The sequence below is a fragment of the Hyperolius riggenbachi genome, chromosome 7 (genome assembly GCF_040937935.1).
Source record: "Hyperolius riggenbachi isolate aHypRig1 chromosome 7, aHypRig1.pri, whole genome shotgun sequence".
Lineage (NCBI taxonomy): Eukaryota > Metazoa > Chordata > Amphibia > Anura > Hyperoliidae > Hyperolius > Hyperolius riggenbachi.
The window spans coordinates 38,053,530-38,080,429 of record NC_090652.1 but is presented as its reverse complement, the minus strand read 5'-3'; the positions used below and the strand labels follow the sequence as shown (position 1 = coordinate 38,080,429).

At 48.0% G+C, this 26,900-nt stretch overlaps 1 protein-coding gene across 1 annotated transcript in view; it reads left to right on the top strand.

Annotated features, from left to right (window-relative positions):
* The window catches only part of LOC137525976 (guanylate-binding protein 6-like), a 155,487-nt gene that overhangs the window by 73,268 nt on the left and 55,319 nt on the right, over positions 1-26,900 (top strand). The window contains exon 4 of the mRNA XM_068247187.1: positions 1,360-1,547. Coding sequence (XP_068103288.1) covers positions 1,360-1,547 — 188 coding nt within the window. The remainder of the gene's footprint in view (positions 1-1,359; positions 1,548-26,900) is intronic.

Sequence of the window (26,900 nt, the reverse complement as noted above, 5' to 3'; positions counted from 1 at the left end):
ATCTTCTTCTAGCAATACAAAGCACAATAACAAGCAACTGGAAATCACTAAATAAGTTGAATTTTGACAAAGCATTAGCACTGGTCAAGAGAAATATGACCTTAGAGGAATATATCAGGCGTGGATGCACTAAAATATCTTAAAGTATTCTTTAATCTGACTAATGTCATAATAGTATTATAGTGGTTGCACAATATAAACTTCTTTACCTTTAACACACCAGACAGACATCGAGTGAGGTACATACCCCTATGTTAACTGTTATTAATATGTTTTGTTTTTGTCAAGTTCAGTTAATTCTCAACTATAAGCTCGTTATACTTTATCCTATAGATATAGGCTAATCCTCAGATGAGACGTTAAGTAATCGTATGGAGCCTATAAAACGTTGAAAATATATAGGATAATAATAAATAATCCATACAAATAAAGTGGATACCCTTTTGAACATATCAATAAGATATTTAATCAAACATTTCCAATTGATCGGCCCAGGCCACTGCTTCAATTGGAAGAAATTACACAGGGTTATCTTTTCTCAATCAGCCAAGGTTGGTTAGAAATTGACTGATGAAAATACCCACATTACTTTTAATCTTTATAAATATCTGTCTGATATAGACAAAAGTTGTTATTAACATACATCCTAATACACTTGTATAGAATTATATGATCATACATATTATAGAAACTACACTGTCTTATGATACTTGCTATGTAAATAATACCTGACTTACTCCTTCGTACTGTATGATTGGCTCTAATGCTTACTAATATATATTAATTTTCTTGCTACAATTTTGAAATAAAAATTATTGTTGAAAAAAAAAATGTGTATGATGATCGCTGCATCCCATCGTTGCATTCCTATCGTTGCCGTATCGTTCGTCTTTCAATTATCGTTCCTAGTGAACGATCGTTATCGCAAGTGTGTACGTAGCATTAGACTTCCATCATTGTGTAAGCAGTACTACCTTACTTTTTACTGTTTTAAAGATTTTAAACATTTTGGGCGCCTCTCATTCTCCTGTATTGCCTCATCTATAGAAAATGATGGCTTATTGTTCAACAATGGTGACATCTTGAAGCAGAGCGTCCAGGTTTCTATGACTTTGGCTTCAGCTAAAAAAAATGGTGGAGTGCTGTGTTTTGCACTTAACAACTTTTTTTTACTTTTTTGTAAGTTTCAGCCTCTTTTTTTTCATTTTGAGCAATTTAGAGTTGTATTGAAACTACTCATAAGCTATTACAATGGTGTATTGTGTTTTTTTTCCCCAAAAATTGCCTTTATCTCTACTCTTGTATGAGTTGAAACTACACACAGCTAAAATATTGCATTTCCTTATTAACTTTCATCAGATTTTTAAAGCCATTAAGTAAATTAATATCAGTAAAACCTCAGGATAAGGATGATGAAAAAGCAAAAGTGTTTAGTCATTTCCCCATCTTTATTTGGACAGTGGAAAAGTTTGATGCGGACAAGATGCTAGATAAAAAACTAACCTCAAAAGATGACTATCTGAAGGTTGCTGTACAACTAAAGGAAAGTATGTTGCTTATTAACCAGAATTTAATGATAATTTGAAGAGTAAACCTTGTTGTATAATAAATACAATAACTGCTAATTCTGAAACATTACGTTTTAAACCAATCCTATATCAGATCACTGCAAACTAAACATAAAATCCTCAGGTGTACAAAGATCTTTTCTTTCTTGTGTGCCACACTGATTTTGGTAGTGACAGTAGAAGTTCATTATCATGGAGGACACGTTAAGTATAACTGTGCTTAAGGTTAACCTGTAGAAAAAAAAAAAGGCTCCCCCAGGGGGTACTCACCTCGGGAGCGGGAAGCCTCTGGATCCTAAAGAGGCTTCCCTCATGCTCCTCTGTCCTCCCAATCCTGCACTGGAACACCCAAAAAGCCACCTCCTTGCACTTTTGTGCTAGCTTAGTCCTGCTTGGGCTCCAGTGGAAATAGCCAAGCGTGATTGGGTCTGTGCTACTGTGCAGACGCAGATGGCTCATGCCTGTACCAGCCTATCTTTTTCCAAGAGAAAGACGAGCGGGACAGAGATGCCCCGAGCCTCCGAATTTAGGTTCACGAACCTGGTTCGACAACCTGCCGCGAAAGTTCGGTTCGCGCGAACTTTCGCGAACCGCAATAGACTTCAATGGTGTGGCGAACTTTGAAAACTAGAAAAAATTATGCTGGCCACAAAAGTGATGGAAAAGATGTTTCAAGGGGTCTAACACCTGGAGGGGGGCCTGGCGGAGTGGGATACACGCCAAAAGTCCCGGGGGAAAATCTGGATTTGACGCAAAGCAGCGTTTTAAGGGCAGAAATCACATTGAATGCTAAACTGCAGGCCTAACATGCTTTAAAACATCTTGCATGTGTATACATCAATCAGGGAGTGTAATTAGAGTACTACTTCACACTGACACACCAAACTCACTGTGTAACGCACCGCAAACAGCTGTTTGCGTTGTGACAGCCGTGCTGGACTGGTGCGCATCATGTCCAGAGTGCAGACCGTGGCGGTTTTCAAGCCCATATGGTCGCCGGGCTGTGGTAGCTCAATGATAGAACAACAGTGACTGTCCAGCTGATCAAATTTGGTCTGACCACAATGAAGCAACGACCTTATTATCTTTGGTGTGCCAACCCCCGAGACACTCATATAGCCGGCGTTAATTGCTTCATAGTGATACGCAAACCCCTTCACCGCGCCAAGGTAATGATCATGAAGGGGAATGGGCATATGTACATGCCTTTTGTTTTGTTGTTGCAGCCGCCCGCAGTGCAGCCAGAAAAATTAGGCAGGCATGTACACGCACCAGAAAAATTATTATAGCGGCCGCTGCTGTTCAGGAATCTGCCTGGAGTCCTGGACCCTGTTGGTGGTGGCGGAGAAGACAGTCAAGCGGCCTGCGGGCAGAGGTGCTGTGTGGGGAGCGACTTAGTCTTGGGGCAGGCAGCCAGTCACAAGGCGTGCAGGCAGAGATGCTGTGTGTGGGGACTGACTCTTTGGGTGGGCAGTAGCCATCCGGGATCCATGCCTCATTCATTTTGATAAAGGTGAGGTACTGAACACTTTTGTTTCTTAGGCGACTTCTCTTCTCAGTGACAATGCCTCCAGCTGCGCTGAAGGTCCTTTCTGACAGGACGCTTGTGGCAGGGCAAGACAGAAGTTGGATGGCAAATTGGGACAGCTCTGGCCACAGGTCAAGCCTGCGCACCCAGTAGTCCAAAGGTTCATCGCTGCTCACAGTGTCTACATCCACACTTAAGGCCAGGTAGTCAGCTACCTGCCAGTCCAGGCGTTGGTGGAGGGTGGATCCGGAAGCACTAAGGCGAGGAGTTAGAGTTGAGCGGAAATTTTCGTAATTTCGCATTACTATAATTACGCATGCGAAATTTGCGATTACGATGCGAAATTAGCGTAGCGAAATTGCCATTAAAATCGTAATTGAAAATACCGTAAGCGTAATTTTCAACGCGAAATTTCGCGTTTCGTTCATGCCGTAATTTCGCATTAAACGCTACCGTAATTTCGCGTTAAACCGTAACGCTCCGTATAATATAAAAAAGCCGCCGACTTTAAGGGTTAATAGCAAAGCCCCCTTAAATGCTAAGAGCCTCAAATTTGGAGAATATATTAAGGAGATCAGGAGGAATAAGAGGAAAAATTTTTTTTCAAAAAGACCTTATAGTTTTTGAGAAAATCGATGTTAAAGTTTCAAAGTAAAAATGTATACATTTAAAAACTCGCCGACTTTAACGGTTAATAGCAAAGCCTGCTTAAAGTTTAGGAACACCAAATTCCTAGGGTATATTAAGGGGATCAGTGGTAATAAGAGGAAAAAAATTTTTTTCAAAAAGACCTTATAGTTTTTGAGAAAATCGATTTTTAACGGGGAACTGAAGAGAGAGGTATATGGAGGCTGTCATGTTTATTTCCTTTTAATCAATACCAGTTGCCTGGCAGCCCTGCTGGTCTATTTCTCTGCAGTAGTATCTGATTAAAACCAGAAACAAGCATGCAGCTAGTCTTGTCAGATCAGACTTATAAGTCTGAACCACTGAAACACCTGATCTGCTGCATGCTTGTTCAGGGGCTATGGCTAATAGTATTAGAGGCAGAGGATCAGCAGGGCTGCCAGGCAACTGGTATTGTCTAAAAGGAAATAAACATGACAGCCTCCATATACCTCTCTCTTCAGTTCCCCTTTAAGTTTCAAGGGCAAAAATGTCTTTTAAATGCGGAAAATGTCATTTTTTTTTGCACAGGTAACAATAGTGTATTATTTTCATAGATTCCCCCAAGTGGGAAGAGTTTTACTTACTTTGTTCTGAGTGTGGGAAATATAAAAAAAAAACGACGTGGGGTCCCCCCTCCCAGACCTCTTTAACCCCTTGTCCCCCATGCAGGCTGGGATAGCCAGAATAAGGTGCACCGGCCGCGTGGGGCTCCGCACCCTGACTATACCAGCCCGCATGGTCCATGGATTGGGGGGTCTCGGAAGGGGAGGGGCAGCCAAGCTTTCCCCTCCCCCTCCGAGCCCTTGTCCAATCCAAGGACAAGGGGCTCTTCTCCACCTCCGATGGGCGGTGGAGGTGGAGGCCGCGATTTCCTGGGTGGGGGGTTCATGGTGGAATCTGGGAGTCCCCTTTAAAAAGGGGTCCCCCAGATGCCCACCCCCCCTCCCAGTGACGTCGGGTGCGGCGTAGTTACAATGTAACAAAGTTGTTACATTGTAATAACTTTGTTACATTGTAACTGATAGAACATTTCCGAGGATATTTCGAGGGATCATTTATTTAAAGGGACAGGTAAGTATTAATGGTTAATTAAGAATATTAAAGGACTTTTTTCGTGGTTATGTTTTTTGTTCAATTAAAATACTTTTTCTATGTGTTTGTGTGTTTATTTACTTTTAACTCTTAAAGGAAATGGGTAAGGGGTACAAGTACCTCTGTACTCATTTCTCCTGGGAGGGGGGGTGGGCATCTGGGGGACCCCTTTTTAAAGGGGACTCCCAGATTCCACCATGAACCCCCCACCCAGGAAATCGCGGCCTCCACCTCCACCGCCCATCAGAGGTGGAGAAGAGCCCCTTGTCCTTGAATTGGACAAGGGCTCGGAGGGGGAGGGGAAAGCTTGGCTGCCCCTCCCCTTCTGAGACCCCCCAATCCATGGACCATGCGGGCTGGTATAGTCAGGGTGCGGAGCCCCACGTGGCCAGTGCTCCGCATTCTGGCTATCCCAGCCTGCATGGGGGACAAGGGGTTAAAGAGGTCTGGGAGGGGGGACCCCACGTCGTTTTTTTTTATATTTCCCACACTCAGAACGAAGTAAGTAAAACTCTTCCCACTTGGGGGAATCTATGAAAATAATACACTATTGTTACCTGTGCAAAAAAAACTGACATTTTCCGCATTTAAAAGACATTTTTGCCCTTGAAACTTAAAAATCGATTTTCTCAAAAACTATAAGGTCTTTTTGAAAAAAAAAATTTTCCTCTTATTCCCACTGATCCCCTTAATATACCCTAGGAATTTGGTGTTCCTAAACTTTAAGCAGGCTTTGCTATTAACCGTTAAAGTCGGCGGGTTTTTAAATGTATATATTTTTACTTTGAAACTTTAACATCGATTTTCTCAAAAACTATAAGGTCTTTTTGAAAAAAAAATTTTCCTCTTATTCCTCCTGATCTCCTTAATATATTCTCCAAATTTGAGGCTCTTAGCATTTAAGGGGGCTTTGCTATTAACCCTTAAAGTCGGCGGCTTTTTTATATTATACGGAGCGTTACGGTTTAACGCGAAATTACGGTAGCGTTTAATGCGAAATTACGGCATGAACAAATAACCATTGTAATGCAAAAATTACGCGAAAATTACGCTTACGCGAAATTTCGCGAAATCCTTCTTCATTACGATTATGTACTTACGGCCATAATCGTAATTACACTAATTACGCGAAATTTTGCGAAATCGTAATTAGGTCATTACGCTCATCTCTACGAGGAGTTAGACTAAAGAATGTCCGCATGTCTTTGCCTGCGTGGACATGGTAGGAGGATTACTGGCAATGGTACCTTTATTGCATTGTGCTGTGACATCACCCTTAAATGCATTGTAAAGCATAGTTGCCAGCTTGTTCTGCATGTGCTGCATCCTTTCTGCCTTCAGGTGAATTGGTAACATGTCCTCCACTTTGTGCCTATACCAAGGGTCTAGTAGCATTGCCACCCAGCAGTGCTGCTGCTCAACAGGATTCCGGATATCCAGGTAACCCGGATAATCCGACCTTTTTCAGCTATCCGACCTCTGATCCGGATCACGGATAGCTGGGCAAATCCGGATAACTATCTGCGGATAGTTGGCTGGGCTATGCGGATATCCGCGGATACCGCGGATATCCGCAGATATCTGACCATTGAAATACATTGAAATACCGTAAGAGGCTGGGAGCCAATCAGAGGGCTCCCAGCAGAAGCCCCAGCAACCAATCACAGAGGGGAACCCTGGCCAGCCCCACCTGACCTCATTGAGCCAATCAGAGGGCTCCCAGCCTAAACCCTGGCACCCAATCACAGAAAGGAACACTGGCCAGCCCCCCTGTAGAATGAGGAGGGCTGCCATGATGAGACAGATCGTCCTGGATTGCTGAATGCACACTGAGAGATATGCTCCAGTGGTGCTGGCCTAGCAAGGGCTGTATACAGTGATAACCTAAAGCTGTTCAGTGATTAACCCCTTCACTATCATCACTACACTATGTTAAATTGTTAATTAGCTTGATGTCATTGTGTGACAGACAGTCAGAGTGTGTGCTGCATGCCTGCTGCAGCTGCTAATGTGTCTGTGTCTGTGTGTGTCCTGTGCACAGACCAGGCCAACTGCTGCCTGCTGGCCAGCTATTAGCCTTAGCTAGCTACAGTACAGGTTAGGTTAGGGATTAGGGAATAGCATTACTGTGCAATTGTGTAGTTACTAGTTAGTACTGCAGTACTACAGTCAGGGCTAGTAGTTGTTAGAGTAGTAGTACTACTGTGTTAGCTTACTACAGAACTGCTGTGCTGTGAGCAGTGGCAGTGTGAAAGTTAGTGTGCACTAGTGTCTTCTCCTCTGCTGTCTGACTGTCATTTGGCACTTGGAACGTGTCACTTGGCACGTGTCACTTGGCACGTGTCATTTGGCACATGTCACTTGTCAAGTGTCACTTTGCACTTGGCACGTGTCACTTGGCACTTGCCATGTTGCACTTGCCAAGTGTCACGTGGCACTTGCCAAGTGACACGTGCCAAGTGACACGTGCTAAGTGCCAAATGCCACGTGCCACGCCCGGCATGCTCCTGGCACATGTTACACCTGCTGCTGCTGCATTGCCCTGCTCCTGCTGCTTGTGCAGCTCCCACCGCCAGGCCAGGGTGCCACAGGCCACTGATACCACCTATATTTAACCCAAACTCAATTGCTGCATAATTTTTTGGAGGTGTCTTGGCTGAAAAAAATCATGTCCCAGTTGTGCGGTTGGACTTTGGACACAATGTGGGCTGCACGACCGCTGTCTGGGACCTAGGCCTGATGTTAATTGACAGCCTATTTTTTTTTTTGGGGGGGGGGGGGATTTGAAGTCCCCACATCATCAATTAGTGTTCCCCTTTAAAAAATAATGATGCTACATGCCTCCTTGACCCTAAAAAAAACTTTTTAAAAGCAATTTAAAGGGCACTTCCGTTTTTTTGATCCAGATATCCGAATCCGCCCGGATACCCCAGATACTGAGGTCGGATATCTGACCCGGATTCGGATTGGAAAATTTTTGATCCAGATATCCAACCCGAATCGGATATCTGGGTATCCGGATCCGAATCAGTTCCAGATAGTGAAAAGTGGTATCCGAGCAGCACTGCCACCCAGTACAGGTCATTCCCCTTGAGTTTTTTATACGGGGGTCCCTCAACAGGCTGGACAGCATGAAAGACGCCATCTGCACAAAGTTGGATCTAGACATACTATCCATCTCCTCTTGCTCTTCCTCAGTGACGTCAGGTAAGTCCTCCTCCTCCCCCAGCCACGAACAATACCACGGGAATGTCGAGCAGCAAAAGCCCCCTGCGATGCCTACTGCGGTTGTTCTTCTGCCGCCGCCTCCTCCTCCAAAGAAACACCTTCCTCATCATCCTCTTCCCCACACGACTCTTTCTCCTCCTCCCCCCTCTGTGCTGCCGCAGGTGTTGAGGAAACATCTGGTTCTGATGAAAATGACTCCCACGACTATTCCTGCTGTAACTTTTCCTCTTCTCGCTCCTCCACAGCTTGATCCACCACTCTATGCACGGCACACTCCAGGAAGTAAGCGTAGGGGATCAAGTCGCCGATGGTGCCTTCACTGCAACTCACCAGGTTTGTCACCTCCTCAAACGGCTGCATGAGCCTGCATGCATTTCGCATCAGTGTCCAGTTGTTGGGCCACAACATCCCCATCTCCCCAGATTGTGTCCTTCTACTGTAATTGTACAGGTACTGGGTGACGGCTTTCTCCTGTTCTAGCAGGCAAAAGAACATGACCAGGGTCGAATTCCAGCAAGTCAGGCTATCACATATCAAGCGTCTCACCGGCAAGTTGTTTCTCCGCTGAATTTCCGCAAAGCGTGCCATGGCCGTGTAAGACCGCCTGAAATTCCCACACAACTTCCTGGCCTGCTTCAGGACGTCCTCTAAGCCTGGGTACTTTGACACAAATCTTTGAACGACTAGATTCAGCACATGTGCCATGCAGGGTACATGTGTCAGCTTTCCCAAATTCAAAGCGGAAAGGAGATTTCTTCTGTTGTCACACACCACATTGCCGATCTCCAGCTGGTGCGGGGTCAGCCAGTGATCCACCTGTTTGTTAAGAGCAGCCAGGAGAGCTGGTCCAGTGTGACTCTCCGCTTTGAGGCAAGACATGTCTAAGATGGCGTGACACCGTCGTACCTGGCATGCAGCATAGGCTCTGGTTAGATGGGGCTGTGTAGCTGGAGAGGAGATGGCAGCACCAGTAGAGTTGAACTGCCACTCAGCCAAGGAGGAGGAGGAGGACAACAGCGAAGAGGATGTAGCAGGAGTAGCAGGAGGAGTAGGAGGAGAAGGAGAGGAGGTGGCAGGAGGCCTGCCTGCATGCCGTGAAGGTGTCACAAGTTGGTCCGCTGCACAGCCACGTACTCCCTGCTTGCCATCATTCACCAGGTTAACCCAATGGGCTGTGTAAGTAATGTAGCGGCCCTGACCGTGCTTGGCAGACCAGGCATCCATGGTCAGGTGGACCCTTGACCCAACGCTGTGTACCAGAGATGACACCACAGTACAGTTTGGGTATCGCCTTTTTAGAGAAATAATTGTGGCCTGGTATCTTCCACTGCGGTGTCCCAATGGCCACAAATTCACGGAAGGCCTCAGAGTCCACCAGCTTGTATGGTAACAGCTGGCGAGCTAACAGTTCCACCACGCCAGCTGTCACACGCCAGGCAAAGGGGTGACTGGCAGAATTTGGCTTCTTCCACTCAAAGATTTCCTTCACGGACACCTGGCTGCAGTGGGCAGAGGAGCAAGAACTGCTCAAGGGCAAAGGCGGAGTGGAGGAGGGTGGCTGTGAAGGTGCAAGGGAGAAAGCGGCTGAAGATGCTGCACCTGAAGGAGGAAGAGGAGAAGGAGGGTGGCTTTTCTTTTGTGTGCTGCTTTTGCTCAGGTGCTCTTCCCATTGCAGTTTGTGCCTGTTCTCCAGGTGCCTTCGTAAGGCACTTGTCCCTACGTAAGTGTTGGCCTTTCCACGGCTCAATTTTTGGAGGCAGAGAGAATAGATGGCATTGCTCTGATCTGAGGCAGACAAACTAAAAAAAATCCAAACTGCTGTGCCCCCCTGGGGTGATGGCACTATGGTGGCCTCAGCAGCTGACATTGAAGGGCATGTTGGCTGGCTGGCCCTAGGTGGCGATACATGGCGCCGGACACTGCCACCAGCTGTTTCTGAGGACGAGCTCCCTCTGCTTCTTTCAGGAACTCGTCTCCTCCTACTCCTCTCTGACTCCCCCTCTGAACTGTCCCCTTGGTCATCTTGTCTCTTAGAAACCGATGTGGGATCCGTATCATCATAATCATCATAATCATCCTGCCCAGCTTCGCTTGCCTCAGACAACTCCAAAACTGCACCAACAGCAGGTACTTCATCATCCTCCTCCTCCTTACACGTAACATGTGAGGAGGAGGAGGATGATGAAGTACCATCGTGTCGCCGCCTAACTCAGACATATGAGGTGGTGTAACTTGCTTAGCACCTTCATCTGGTTGTAACAACAATGGCTGTGCATCAGTGATTTCCCCACCAAATAACTCCTGCGAACTGTCAAATGCAGCAGAAGTGGTGATAGTCATAGCGCTGGTGGCTGCGGAAGATGAGGTGTTCTCTGTTAAATAGTCAACCACGTCCTGACAATCTTGGGAGGTGATGGGACGTGCCTTCTTCTGAGCACTGTACTTTGGGCCAGGGCCGCATGAAATCACATCAACACGACCTCGCACAGACCTGCCGGGCGGCCTTCCTCTGGGTCTGCCCCTACCTCTACCTGTTTTGTCCGTTGTGTCCATATCGGGGGGGGGGGGGGGGGGGATGAAGTGAAAGGTATGCACTTATTTTACTAATACAATGTGCAGTCACACAGGTGCAGTTAACAGGTATGCACGGAGTGGTATATCACACTGCGTGCACTCACATAGGTAGGTGGGTGCACTGAACACAACAGGTAGGTATATGCAGTGATGAGGTGGGTTCACTGAACACAACAGGTAGGTATATGCAGTGATGAGGTAGGTGCAATCAACACAACAGGTAGGTATATGCAGTGATGAGGTGGGTTCACTGAACACAACAGGTAGGTATATGCAGTGATGAGGTGGGTTCACTGAACACAACAGGTAGGTATATGCAGTGATGAGGTGGGTTCACTGAACACAACAGATAGGTATATGCAGTGATGAGGTGGGTTCACTGAACACAACAGGTAGGTATATGCAGTGATGAGTTGAGTGCACTCAACACAACAGGTAGGTATATGCAGTGATGAGAGGTTCACTAAACACAACAGGTAGGTATATGCAGTGATGAGGTGGGTTCACTAAACACAACAGGTAGGTATATGCAGTACTGGGAATTACAATGTGCACCTGTCACACAGGTAGTCACTGAATGTGCTGGGCCTGGCAGTGGCACACACACAGTATGAATTATCAAGGCTGTCTATAATGCAACACAAGTGTCAGTGGGACACACAGAAAAAAAATAGATCACAAGAACAAGATTAGCTCTCAAAAGAGCTGTTGTGGGGTGCTATTTTAGCAATAAGAATCAGCCAGGAGCAAGCAAACAAGCCTACAAGAGCCTAACTAATCTTTCCCTATGAGAGTCTGCCAGCAGCTGTCCCTTCTCTCACTACTGCAGGCACACGAGTGAGTGTAATGGCCGGTGCTGCCTGCCTTATATAAGGGGGGGGGGGAGTGTAGCCTGATTGGCTACAATGTGCCTGCTGACTGTGATGTAGAGGGTCAAAGTTGACCCTAATGGAGCATTATGAGGGCGAACTGAACTTCTGGGAAAGTTCGCCTTCGCCGGCGAAGGCGAACCACCCAAAGTTCGCCTGGAACCGTTCGCTGGCGAACCGTTCGGGCCATCTCTAGACAGAGATACTGCACTTGCGCAAGGGGTTCCCAGTGCTGACTCCCCTTGCTGAGGTGAGTACCCCATAGATACACTTTTTCCTTACTGGTACATTTTAAAAAATATCATCACTCAAGAAACAGTGCTTCATTGTGATTACATTTGTTCACATTTTAGAAATTTCTCACAAGAAAGGGATAAGTGGGCACACATTTCAAGTTTGTTCTGGTGCAAATAAGGCCAATTTCACTAAATTTTCTGGCCTAGTTTACTTTGCATTTTACATTTCTGCAAAATTGAGGGTTGACTTTGGACACATTTTTGCAAATTGCATTGTAGTCAATGGCACAGACTTTAGCATTTTATTGCAAAGGCCCCATACATGCTATATTTACCAGATTTGCTAGGTATGTTAGAGAGAATAGTGGGAACAAGTAAAAAAAAGTAAAAAAAAAAAAAAAAAGACCCTGTAGTTTTTTTTTTTTCAAATTGATCTTAGAGTTACAACAGGAAAATTGAGAAAATGGACAAGAAAGGTCCCCCAATCCAAGCCCCTTTAGCCCCTTGTCACCATCACCAATGCAGGCTGGTATAGCTTGACTTTGTAGCCTGGAGCCCTGGACCCCATTGGGATTAGTGGTGCTCAAATACCCCTTTTTAAAATTCGAGTTTGGTCGAATTCGAATAGTAAATTATTCGAGGTCATTCGAATATTCGAGTCGAATAATTTTTACTATTCGATTCGACCTCGGACTTCGAGCTCACTATTCGAGTCGGTATTCGAGCTAACTATTCGAGCTGACTATTCGAATTGGCCTTAAATAGCTTCCAACACTTGTTTTGAGGGTGAATGATGCAAGAAACCTCTTTTTTTCCAAGTAACAACAGCAAGTGATTATGTGGGGATGTTCCTTTAAAAGAAAATGTGGAAAGAGAAGTTGTGTCCTTAATTTTGTTCAGTAGTGTTACTGTATATACTTGTTCTTCTTCTTCTTTATCTTTCTTCTTCTTCTTCTATATCGTCTTCTTCTATATCTTCTTCTTCTATATCGTCTTCTTCTATATCGTCTTCTTCTATATCGTCTTCTTCTATATCTTCTTCTATATCGTCTTCTTCTATATCTTCTTCTATATCGTCTTCTTCTATATCTTCTTCTTCTTCTTCTTCTTCTTCTTCTTCTTCTTCTTCTTCTTCTTCTTCTTCTTCTTCTTCTTCTTCTTCATCTTCTTCTTCTTCTTCATCTTCTTCTTCTTCATCTTCTTCTTCTTCATCTTCTTCTTCTTCATCTTCTTCTTCTTCATCTTCTTCTTCTTCATCTTCTTCTTCTTCTTCTTCTTCTTCTTCTTCTTCATCTTCTTCTTCTTCATCTTCTTCTTCTTCATCTTCTTCTTCTTCTTCTTCTTCTTCTTCTTCTTCTTCATCTTCTCCTTCCTTTTCAATATCGTCTTCTTCACGTATTTCTCTTTTCAATTTTTTTTTAAAGAAATGCAGCTATTTTTGAGCGTAACAAATAGCTGGTGGGCGCACGCATGTTGGAAGCGCCATTGTATGTGCTCCCTGGCAGTGGAAACACAAAGACAGCAGGAGGTAAATTCAGCAGCAGGAGGAGGAGGATGAGTGTGTGGCAGCAGGCAGTCAATGAGGCAGGCAGCTCGCCGTGACATAATAGCCCTGGTACCTAGCGGTGATACCAGGGCTGTAAATAAACACAACAGGAGGTCCCAGACAGCGGTCGTGCAGCCCACATTGTGTCCAATACACAACTGGGACAACACAGTTTTCAACCCGGGCACCTCAGAAAAATTAAACCTTTTTTTTTTTTTTTATGGTTTTTTGGTTTTTGGTTTTGCAACCAATATAGCTATTGTTTGACGTAATATCTGGTGGCAGAGTGGCAGCAGAAGGTAAATCATCTGTGTACCCTGGCAGTGGGAAACACAGACAGACAGCAGCAGCAGGAGGAGGAATGGAGGAGTAGGCGAGCAGCTATTGTTTGACGTAATAGCTGGTGGCAGAGTGGCAGCAGAAGGTAAATCATCTGTGTACCCTGGCAGTGGGAAACACAGACAGACAGCAGCAGCAGCAGCAGGAGGAGGTATGGAGGAGCAGTGTGAGTGTGGCAGCAGGTAGGCAGCGTGACATAATAGCCCTGGTACCTAGCGGTGATACCAGGGCTGTAAATAAACACAACAGGAGGTCCCAGACAGCGGTCGTGCAGCCCACATTGTGTCCAATACACAACTGGGACAACACAGTTTTCAACCCGGGCACCTCAGAAAAATTAAACCTTTTTTTTTTTTTTATGGTTTTTTGGTTTTTGGTTTTGCAACCAATATAGCTATTGTTTGACGTAATAGCTGGTGGCAGAGTGGCAGCAGAAGGTAAATCATCTGTGTACCCTGGCAGTGGGAAACACAGACAGACAGCAGCAGCAGGAGGAGGAATGGAGGAGTAGGCGAGCAGCTATTGTTTGACGTAATAGCTGGTGGCAGAGTGGCAGCAGTAGGTAAATCATCTGTTTACCCTGGCAGTGGGAAACACAGACAGACAGCAGCAGCAGCAGCAGCAGGAGGAGGTATGGAGGAGCAGTGTGAGTGTGGCAGCAGGTAGGCAGCGTGACATAATAGCCCTGGTACCTAGCGGTGATACCAGGGCTGTAAATAAACACAACAGGAGGTCCCAGACAGCGGTCGTGCAGCCCACATTGTGTCCAATACACAACTGGGACAACACAGTTTTCAACCCGGGCACCTCAGAAAAATTAAACCTTTTTTTTTTTTTATGGTTTTTTGGTTTTTGGTTTTGCAACCAATATAGCCATTGTTTGACGTAATAGCTGGTGGCAGAGTGGCAGCAGAAGGTAAATCATCTGTGTACCCTGGCAGTGGGAAACACAGACAGACAGCAGCAGCAGGAGGAGGAATGGAGGAGTAGGCGAGCAGCTATTGTTTGACGTAATAGCTGGTGGCAGAGTGGCAGCAGAAGGTAAATCATCTGTGTACCCTGGCAGTGGGAAACACAGACAGACAGCAGCAGCAGCAGCAGGAGGAGGTATGGAGGAGCAGTGTGAGTGTGGCAGCAGGTAGGCAGCGTGACATAATAGCCCTGGTACCTAGCGGTGATACCAGGGCTGTAAATAAACACAACAGGAGGTCCCAGACAGCGGTCGTGCAGCCCACATTGTGTCCAATACACAACTGGGACAACACAGTTTTCAACCCGGGCACCTCAGAAAAATTAAACCTTTTTTTTTTTTTTATGGTTTTTTGGTTTTTGGTTTTGCAACCAATATAGCTATTGTTTGACGTAATAGCTGGTGGCAGAGTGGCAGCAGAAGGTAAATCATCTGTGTACCCTGGCAGTGGGAAACACAGACAGACAGCAGCAGCAGGAGGAGGAATGGAGGAGTAGGCGAGCAGCTATTGTTTGACGTAATAGCTGGTGGCAGAGTGGCAGCAGTAGGTAAATCATCTGTTTACCCTGGCAGTGGGAAACACAGACAGACAGCAGCAGCAGCAGCAGCAGGAGGAGGTATGGAGGAGCAGTGTGAGTGTGGTAGCAGGTAGGCAGCGTGACATAATAGCCCTGGTACCTAGCGGTGATACCAGGGCTGTAAATAAACACAACAGGAGGTCCCAGACAGCGGTCGTGCAGCCCACATTGTGTCCAATACACAACTGGGACAACACAGTTTTCAACCCGGGCACCTCAGAAAAATTAAACCTTTTTTTTTTTTTTATGGTTTTTTGGTTTTTGGTTTTGCAACCAATATAGCCATTGTTTGACGTAATAGCTGGTGGCAGAGTGGCAGCAGAAGGTAAATCATCTGTATACCCTGGCAGTGGGAAACACAGACAGACAGCAGAAGGGCAGTACACAGCAGCCCACTGTAGGTGTAAAATGTGTGGCTGCAGGCGACGTAATAGTCAAAGTGAACCAGGCTGGCTTAGTGAGCAGGAGCCAGGAGGTGGTAAAGGGTGGTAAGGCACATTAACGATGGTTCCGGCAGCCAGTTCATGTCCCCCTCTCGCCGACAACAGGGGCCAGGAACTCGCCTTCCACCCACGCCTGGTTCATCTTGAGAAACGTCAGTCTGTCCACAGACTTGTGAGACAGACGTGAGCGTTTCTCGGTGACCACGCCACCAGCTGCACTGAAGCAGCGCTCGGACAGCACGCTGGAAGGGGGGCAGGACAGCACTTCCAGGGCGTACTGCGCCAGCTCGCTCCAGATCTCCATGCGCTTGACCCAATACTCCATGGGATCAACAGGGGCATCGCTGTCAAGCCCGCTGTACGACCCCATGTAGTCAGCCACCATGCGGGTCAGGCGCTGGCTGTGACCGGAGGAGGATGCTGCTGCATGCATCTCCTCTCTAGTCACTGCTGCCGGAGCCTCTACAGTCCTGTAGAGCTCGTGGCTGAGAGACAGCAGGTCTGTGGGGCGCTTGCTGCTGCTGGATGCAGGCACCTGCTGCTGCCTCTGTGCTGGCTGCTGGACAGTGGGGGTGGAAGGCTGGGGGAAGGCTTCCTCCAAGCGCTCAACAAGGGCCTGCTGCAAGCTCCTTATTTGTTGCGCTGGGTCTCCTCCTGCAGGCGGCAGGAACTGGCTCAACTTCCCCTTGAGGCGTGGGTCCAACATCATGCTGATCCAGATGTCCTCCCTCTGCTTCATCTGGATCACCCTGGGGTCCCTGCGCAGGCACGTCAGCATGTGCGCTGCCATTGGGAAGAGGCGGGCCACGTCTGCTGGCACATCGACGTCAGTGCTGTCCTCATCCTCCTCCTCTGCCGCCTCATCCTCTCTCCACCCCCGCACCAACTCAGCTGCGCTGTGCTGATCCCCCTCATCAGCAGCCAGGTCAGGGACCTCCACCAAGTCCTCCTCCTCCTCCCCCTCAGAGGTGGACTGCGCAGCTGGTTGCCGCTCCTGCTGGTCCAAGGCTGCCGCTCCCTGTTCCAGCAAAGCATCGAGGGCCCTGTTCAGCAGAGAAACCAGGGGCACCCACTCGCAGACCATAGCATGGTCCCTGCTCACCATGTTTGTGGCCTGCAGGAAGGGAGCCAGCACTAAGCACACCTGCTGCATGTGCCTCCAGTCATCATCGGGGACGATGGACGGGAAGTTGCTGGTCTTGTCCCTTCTCAGAGCTGCGGAAACAGTGGCCAGGGCAAGGTACTGTTTGACAGCGTGCCTCTGTTCAACCAGACGCTCCAACATCGCCAGGGTGGAGTTCCAGCGAGTCGGAACGTCAAGGATCAGCCGATGGCGTGGCAGATCCAGCTCCTTTTGCACGTCTTCCAGGCTCGCACAGGCTGCAGCCGAGCGCCGGAAGTGACGCACAACATTCCTTGCCGTTTCCAGCAGTTCGCCCATCCCCTGGTAGGTGCGCAGGAACTTCTGCACCACCAGGTTCAGCACGTGGGCAAGACAGGGGATGTGGGTCAGGTTTCCCCTGTGTATTGCGGCAACCAGATTGGCCCCATTGTCGGCCACCACCTCTCCGACTCTGAGGCCTCTGGGGATCAGCCAAATCCTCTCCTGCTCCTGGAGTTTGGCCAACACATGGGTTGCCGTCAGCTTGGTCTTCCCAAGGCTGACCAAGTGCAGCAGCGCTTGGCAGTGGCGGGCCTTCACGCTGCTGCTGAGGCGGGGGGTTTGGCCAGGTGTGCCGGAGGATGGCAGAGGATCGGAGGAACCTGCTGCAGTTCCCCTGAGCCTGCGGGGTGGCACCACCCACTGTGTTGCTGCTGCTGCTGTGCCCGCTGCTGCTCTCCCATCCTCACCCCCTTCCACCAAGCTGACCCAGTGGACAGTGAAGGACAGGTAGCGGCCTGTCCCGAAGCGGCTGCTCCAGGAGTCCATGGTGACGTGGACCCTTTCACCAACCGCGTGCTCCAGCCCTCGCTCCACATTGGCCATCACAAAGCGGTGCAGTGCAGGAATGGCCTTGCGGGAGAAAAAGTGTCTGCTGGGGAGCTGCCAGTCTGGGGCTGCGCAAGCAAGCAGCGCACGAATGTCGCTCCCCTCCTGCACGAGCGTGTACGGCAGGAGTTGGGAGCACATGGCCCGTGCCAGCAAGCCGTTCAGCTGCCGCACGCGACGGCTGCTGGGAGGCAGAGCCCTAACCACCCCCTGGAAGGACTCGCTCAAAAGGCTCTGGCGTGGCCTTTTGCTGACACGGGAATCAGCAGACACAGCAGAGGAGGCCACTGAGGACTGGCTGCCAGAACAGGCCTCAGTGTCGGCGGCAGGAGTTGCAGAGGGGGGAGGAGCAGTGCGTTTCCGCACTCCTGCTGGTGCTGCTGGAGGAGCAGGAGGGCGGGTGGCTGCTGTTGCTGCTGCTGCTGCTGAAGGCTGTGCAGTGATGGGTGTGGTGCCACTGCCAGCACCAGATGCCTTCAGCCTCTGGAACTCCTCATGCTGGTGGAAATGTTTAGCCGCAAGGTGGTTGATGAGCGAGCTGGTGCTGAACTTTAAGGGGTCTGCACCTCTGCTCAACTTCCGCTGACAGTGGTTGCAAGTGGCGTACTTGCTGTACACAGTGGGCATGGTGAAAAAGCGCCAGATTGGTGACAGAAACATCCCCCTACGGCATGGAAGCGCTGCTGCCTGTCTCCCTGTGGTGGTTGGGGGGGGGGCTTGGGTGCTGGTGGTGGTACTGGCTGATGCTGCTGCTGCTGAGCCTGAGACACCAGCAGGGTGTGGGACGCTGCCAATGCTTGCAATGATGCGCCTCCTTGCAAGGCCCACAAGCGCATCCTCCTCCTCCTCCTCAGAGCTGCTGAGGACGACATCCCCTGGAGGTGGTGGCACCCAGTCTCTGTCTGTCACCGGGTCATCATCATCCTCCCCCTCCTGAAACATGTCCTGCTGGGATGAGGACCCCCCAAACTCCTCTCCTGATGCATGGATGGGCTGCTTGACTGTCGCCACAGTCTTGCTGTCCAATCCCTCATCCCCCAAAGTGCCCATCAGCATCTCCTCCTCAAGATCGCCAACAACAGCAGACAATTTACTCATGATGCCTGGGGTCAAAAGACTGCTGAATGACAGGTCGGCGAGTGACGGTGAACTGGCCTCCTCCCCAGACCCTGCTGGGCGGCTGCTGCGAACAGAGGTGGTGGTGGTGGTGAGGGTGGAGGCCTCGGATGCAGAGCTGATGGCGGGCTGCTCATCCTCCGTCATGAGTTGCACCACAGTGTCTGCATCCTTTTCCTCAATGGGACGTTTCCGACCCGGCTGGAGGAAAATGGGAGCAGGTGCTACACGCTGCTGCTGCTGTGTCTCTGCAGCGTGAGTTGCAGATGCTCCTGCTGGGCGGCGCCCAAGGCGTCCACGGCCAGTGGCTATGGGAGGAATGTTAGCCACTGACGCTGCTGCTGCTGCTGCGGAACTGTGCATGGTGGCGCGCCCGCGGCCGCGGCTTGCCACAATGCTGCTCCCTCTCCTCCTGATTCCCTTGCTGCCCTTCCCCTTGCCCAAACCGCGCTGGCTGCCACTTCCAGACATCTTCAATGTTTTGGGCGTATAGACAAAAGTTTTTTAAAAGGGCGGGTGAAAAGTGGGGTACTTTAATGGAGTGGGTTGGTTGGTGAGGTGACTGAGTGAGTGTCCCCTAGTACAGTAAGTAAGTAGTAACAGTCAGGAAGTACAACTAGCAGTTACAATAATCAGTAGTAATCACAAGTAAATTTAGTGTGTGTACACTCAGACAGTGAGTGCCCGCACGCAGGAGCTAGTAGCCTATGAACACAGTGACTGAGTGTCCTAGACTCCTAGTACAGTAAGAGTAAGTAGTAACAGTAAGTAGAACTAACTAATTACAATAATCAATCAGCGATCAGAAGGAAATGGAGTGTGGGTGGTGTGTGTACACTCAGACAGTGAGTGACCGCACGCAGGAGCTAGTAGCCTATGAACACACAGTGACTGAGTGTCCTAGACTCCTAGTACAGTAAGAGTAAGTAGTAACAGTAAGTAGAACTAACTAATAATCAATCAGCGATCAGAAGGAAATGGAGTGTGGGTGGTGTGTGTACACTCAGACAGTGAGTGCCCGCACGCAGGAGCTAGTAGCCTATGAACACAATGACTGAGTGTCCTAGACTCCTAGTACAGTAAGAGTAAGTAGTAACAGTAAGTAGAACTAACTAATTACAATAATCAATCAGCGATCAGAAGGAAATGGAGTGTGGGTGGTGTGTGTACACTCAGACAGTGAGTGACCGCACGCAGGAGCTAGTAGCCTATGAACACAGTGACTGAGTGTCCTAGACTCCTAGTACAGTAAGAGTAAGTAGTAACAGTAAGTAGAACTAACTAATAATCAATCAGCGATCAGAAGGAAATGGAGTGTGGGTGGTGTGTGTACACTCAGACAGTGAGTGCCCGCACGCAGGAGCTAGTAGCCTATGAACACAGTGACTGAGTGTCCTAGACTCCTAGTACAGTAAGAGTAAGTAGTAACAGTAAGTAGAACTAACTAATTACAATAATCAATCAGCGATCAGAAGGAAATGGAGTGTGGGTGGTGTGTGTACACTCAGACAGTGAGTGACCGCACGCAGGAGCTAGTAGCCTATGAACACAGTGACTGAGTGTCCTAGACTCCTAGTACAGTAAGAGTAAGTAGTAACAGTAAGTAGAACTAACTAATAATCAATCAGCGATCAGAAGGAAATGGAGTGTGGGTGGTGTGTGTACACTCAGACAGTGAGTGCCCGCACGCAGGAGCTAGTAGCCTATGAACACAGTGACTGAGTGTCCTAGACTCCTAGTACAGTAAGAGTAAGTAGTAACAGTAAGTAGAACTAACTAATTACAATAATCAATCAGCGATCAGAAGGAAATGGAGTGTGGGTGGTGTGTGTACACTCAGACAGTGAGTGACCGCACGCAGGAGCTAGTAGCCTATGAACACACAGTGACTGAGTGTCCTAGACTCCTAGTACAGTAAGAGTAAGTAGTAACAGTAAGTAGAACTAACTAATAATCAATCAGCGATCAGAAGGAAATGGAGTGTGGGTGGTGTGTGTACACTCAGACAGTGAGTGCCCGCACGCAGGAGCTAGTAGCCTATGAACACAGTGACTGAGTGTCCTAGACTCCTAGTACAGTAAGAGTAAGTAGTAACAGTAAGTAGAACTAACTAATAATCAATCAGCGATCAGAAGGAAATGGAGTGTGGGTGGTGTGTGTACACTCAGACAGTGAGTGCCCGCACGCAGGAGCTAGTAGCCTATGAACACAGTGACTGAGTGTCCTAGACTCCTAGTACAGTAAGAGTAAGTAGTAACAGTAAGTAGAACTAACTAATTACAATAATCAATCAGCGATCAGAAGGAAATGGAGTGTGGGTGGTGTGTGTACACTCAGACAGTGAGTGACCGCACGCAGGAGCTAGTAGCCTATGAACACAGTGACTGAGTGTCCTAGACTCCTAGTACAGTAAGAGTAAGTAGTAACAGTAAGTAGAACTAACTAATTACAATAATCAATCAGCGATCAGAAGGAAATGGAGTGTGGGTGGTGTGTGTACACTCAGACAGTGAGTGACCGCACGCAGGAGCTAGTAGCCTATGAACACACAGTGACTGAGTGTCCTAGACTCCTAGTACAGTAAGAGTAAGTAGTAACAGTAAGTAGAACTAACTAATTACAATAATCAATCAGCGATCAGAAGGAAATGGAGTGTGGGTGGTGTGTGTACACTCAGACAGTGAGTGCCCGCACGCAGGAGCTAGTAGCCTATGAACACAGTGACTGAGTGTCCTAGACTCCTAGTACAGTAAGAGTAAGTAGTAACAGTAAGTAGAACTAACTAATTACAATAATCAATCAGCGATCAGAAGGAAATGGAGTGTGGGTGGTGTGTGTACACTCAGACAGTGAGTGACCGCACGCAGGAGCTAGTAGCCTATGAACACACAGTGACTGAGTGTCCTAGACTCCTAGTACAGTAAGAGTAAGTAGTAACAGTAAGTAGAACTAACTAATTACAATAATCAATCAGCGATCAGAAGGAAATGGAGTGTGGGTGGTGTGTGTACACTCAGACAGTGAGTGACCGCACGCAGGAGCTAGTAGCCTATGAACACAGTGACTGTCTGACTGAGTGTCCTAGACTCCTAGTACAGTAAGAGTAAGTAGTAACAGTAAGTACAACTAACTAACAATAATCTATCAGTAATCAGAAGGAAATAGAGTGTGTGTACACACAGACAGTGAGTGAGTGCACACACGCAGGAGCTAGCTAGTAGCCTATAAACAGTGACAGTCAGTGAGTGTCCTACTCCTAGTACAGTATAACTACAATACTATTAGTAAAGGACAGCAGAAATACTGGTATAGATGAGAGAAATAAACAGAGGACAGCTGCCCACAGAGGCAAGGCCCCCCTGAGGCCTAAACCTGTAAGCTTGCAGCAGCTGCCTGTCTCTAATGTAACACACAAGCTACTAACTAAAATACAATGTCTATCTAACTAACAACAATATAGGTGTATATGGCAGGTGTAGGTGAGCAAAAACGCTAGGTAAATGATCACAATAGAGCACTTGCTAAGCCAAAGCACAAAGGAGCAACTCTCTCTCTGTACAAGTCTCAGGCAAGCATGGAGAAACGGAACATGGCGGCCGCTATTTATAGGGTAGGGGCTGGCCAGGGTCCCCCTCTGTGATTGGCTGCCGTCAGAGGGCCTGGGAGCCCTCTGATTGGCTCTAAGGACATCAATCTGGGCTATGACGCTATTCGAGCTCGGTACCGAGCTCGAATAGCGCCGTTTGCTCGAATAGCTCGAATAGTGAATGGGCTATTCGAGTGTACTCGGATAGCCCATTCGAATAGCTACAGCTATTCGGAGCTCGAATACCGAGCTCGGATAGCTGAAAAAGAGCTCGAATATTCGAGCTACTCGAATATTCGAGCTCTGCTGAGCACCACTGATTGGGATCTGAGTCCTAAGCAATACCAGCCCACATGGTCCATAAAAAGGGGCTCTAGAAGAGAGAGATATTAAAGATGGCCCTCTCTCCCAAAGTGCTTGTCCATGATATCTATGATTTTCCCATATAGGGATGACCATGGGCTTTTACATACATAGAAATGTCCATAACAATTAAGCCGGTTTTGCTAGCCGCCTGTAACGATCGGTGGGCGCAAAGAGTATCCGATTACCGGTGATCTGCAGTATCACCGGAAATACAGATATATACCAGATTATAAGTGATCTGCAGTCTCACCGATAATCCGATATACAAACTAACCTCTGTTCACCTGAGTTGAGTGTAGTGTTTGGTGTAACAGTATCACTTTGAGGACTAGGCCTCAGTGCAGCAAGGAGTACTACACAGATTCCTTCCGCAGACCTGAGCTCTCCAAGACGGGAGGAGTCAGACTGACAGTAGGAAGGATGTCTGAAAGTGACCCTCAGGAGAAGGGTCGCTAACAGAGCAAGGAACCGCCTCCAACGGTAAGGTCGGTTCTCGAGGTCGGACAAGCCAGGTCATATACACACGGACAGATAAAGTACAAGATCAGGAGACAAAAGGCGGAGTCTAGGTACAGGCAGGGTTCGGCAACGGGGTATCAGATATATCGAGGTACAGAATCAGGAGGCTGAGGCGGAGTCCAGAAACGAGCCGGAGATCGGCAACAGAGTATCAGAATTATCGAGGTACAAGATCAGAGTTCAGAAGGGTAGTCAAGGCAGGCAAAAGTCATAACAGATAATCACAATCAAACTAGTACTTTAGCTATCAACAGAATCTAGCTAAGTGTAGGATTACAGCTCCAGCTGGTCCCGGCACACTTGCGGATCTGACTACGGATCTGGGTGCTCCCACATGTGTGATCGCACGCCAGACAAAGAGCAAGTGAACAACCAGCAGTATATATACTCTAGGACCTTTCCAGGACCTCCCTAATTGCTGGTCCAATGAGAGCAGTGGAATTTGTCAGCTGACCCAGCTGGTCAGCCGACTCCCTTCTAACTGCTATTTAAACTCTGCCTCTGTGCTCGCGCGCGTGTAAGTCTGAATCTTGGTGGACTATCAGTCCCAGCCACACCAGTACTGTCATGCAATGTATGTAGTGCGGGAGCCGCCTATGATGCGGATTCCGCCGTTACCGATGCGGATTCCGCCGTTACCGATGCGGATTCCGCCGCACTGCCTATGCGGCATGCAGCGTTTTTTCCGCGTTGTGACGCCATGCTGGACGCGGAAACAGCCGCCTCACCACGAGAGACGGCGGCCTTTCCGCGTTTCCTTACACCACCATTTATTTTATTTTTGTTTTGTTTTTAGAGATGGGCATTTATTTTTTTATTGAGCATCTGATGGTTAATTGGTTCATGTTTACAATTCTGATATGCTAGGTGCTTCTTTCATTTCTGGATGATGGAGATTTGAATATAAGGTGAAGTCTCCATTCATCCTATTTTCAACCCAGCCTCACACATGCTCAGGTGCAGTAGGAACTGTTAATTAAAAATGAAAAATATGTGGAACTGTTAATTAAAAATGAAAAAAATGTGGTGATTCTGCAGATCACCACATAATCAGGCATAGCATCTGTATTATTGGTGATACTGCAGATCACCATATAATCAGAATTCTGTTACCTTGTTGACACCTATAGTTACAGAACAGCAGACCATATATTATGGACGCACTGTGTAGTCAGGTTGAGGCCCTGACCACCACGGTGAACAATCTAACCGTGGTGGTCAACACCCAACAGACTCAAATCATCCAACTGTCTGGGGCGGTGCAGGCCCTTCAGACAACGACCGCAGCAGTGCTGTCCCCTCCAGTTATTGACCTTCGTATGCCTCTACCTGAAAAAGTTTTCAGGGCATAAATCTGATTTTCAGAATTTCAGAAATCGGGTCCTTTCTTACTTTGAGATGAGACCCGTTTCATCAGGAACTGAGAGGCAGAGGGTAACTTTTATTAAAACCCTATTGTCAGGGGATTCTCAGACATGGGCATACAGTCTTCCCACTGGGCATGAGGCATTGTCATCAGTTCAAGAGTTTTTTAAGACCATGGCTACCATATACGATGATCCAGATATCGCAGTCACTGTCGAGCGGAAACTTAAGATCCTCAGGTAGGGACGGAACCCGGTGGAAACTTATGCCGCAGAATTTAGAAGATGGGCAGTGTCAGCTAGATGGGGACAGTATGCTCTGTTAGACTATTTCTTATCAGGATTGTTGGACCCAGTCTCTGATTTAATGTTAGGTCATCCAGAGCCTAAAACAGTTGATGAAGCGATTGCATAGGCGGTAAAGCTTGATCGCCGCATTCGCTATCACAAGCAGACTCGTGGGAAACATTCTGTAAGGGCAGTTTCCTACGACTCGTCTTCACCTTCCCCACCCTTGGATGAACCGATGCAGATCGGACATTCCAAGTTGTCACAGTTGGAAAAGAACTGAAGACGGTCAGAGAGGCTCTGTCTATACTGCACAGAAGAGGGTCATGTAGTACAGAATTGCCCTAAGAAGTTGGGAAACGCTGCCGCCTAGGTGTAGTTAGAGGTAATACCCTAGGCGAGCCACTCTTACCTCTAAGCAATAATTGCTTGCTCCTTCCCTGTTCCATCACCTGGGAGGGTCAGGTTTCGTCCACCCAGGCATTTGTGGACTCAGGCTCTGCAGCCAATTTTATTGATTATGATTTTGTTAAGAAATTAGGGATTCCCCTACTTTCCCTAGACAAACAGATATTGATTACAGCCGTAGATGACTCTCCTCTGCAGTGTAAACAGCCTCTCTCTCAGACCCCTATACTGTTGTGTAATGTGGGGGTATTGCACAGAGAAAAATTACAGTTTTTTGTTCTGCGAACGGCAACCTCCACCATAATTCTTGGAATGCCTTGGTTGCAAAAACATTCTCCTCAGATTGACTGGGCTTCCGGCTAGTTGTTAAGCTGGTCGTCCTTTTGTCATCATCATTGTCTGGAGAAAGTTTCTGTTTGCGCCACCAAGGTTCGGGTGAAGGGGGTGCCTATACAGTACGCAGAATTTTCTGATGTATTTTGTCCTAAGTCGGCAGACAAACTTCCTCCACACCGGAGTTTTGATTGCCCCATTGAGTTAAGGCCAGGTTGTATGCCTCCTAGGGGTCATTTGTATAATCTCTCCAGACCCGAAAAACTTGCTATGCAAGAGTACATTAAGGAAAACCTGGCCAAAGGGTTTATCCGTCCTTCTAAGTCTCCGGCCGGAGCAGGGTTCTTTTTTGTCCAGAAAAAAGACGTCGGGCTTCGGTCCTGAATTGATTATCGGCTCCTGGCGGTAAGCCCGAGCTGAGCTCGGGGTAAGCCGCCGGGAGGCACCGCTCAGGCCCCGCTGGGCCGATTTGCATAATTTTTTTTTTGCTGCACGCAGCTAGCACTTTGCTAGCTGCGTGCAGTGTCCGATCGCCGCCGCTACCCGCCGATCCGCCGCTATCCGTCGCGCCGCAGCCGCCCCCCCCCCTCAGACCCCGTGCGCTGCCTGGCCAATCAGTGCCAGGCAGCGCCGTGGGGTGGATCGGAGTCCCATTTGACGTCACGACGTCGATGACGTCGGTGACGTCATCCCGCCCGTCGCCATAGCGACGGGGGAAGCCCTCCAAGAGATCCCGTTCTTTGAACGGGATCTCTTGATCTCCGATCGCCGGCGGCGATCGGAGGGGCTGGGGGGATGCCGCTGAGCAGCGGCTATCATGTAGCGAGACCTCGTCTCGCTACATGAAAAAAAAAAAAATTTAAAAAAAAACGGATTTGCTGCCCCCTGGCGGATTTTGACAAACCGCCAGGAGGGTTAGACAAGATCACCGTTAAGAATCGTTATCCACTTCCCCTGATTGACGATTTGTTCTCTCAGGTCACCAATGCCAGTGTCTTCTCTAAACTCGATTTAAGGGTGCCTTACAACCTGGTACGCATCAGGGATGGTCGTAGTCAGCCAACTTCGCTACACTGGAACTACGCGTAGTTTTACGCAATTATGCTTCGCCAAACTACGGCTTCGAAATCAAATATTCACTTCGTACGCATTTTGTAAACTACGCATTAAAATACGCAATTACGCGTAGTGCGTAGCGTAGTGTATGCGGATGCTTATGCCCGTATGCAGAAAATTTTACGCATTAATTTCTCTTTCATTGCTTATACCAGCAACTCTCCTATGCGTACA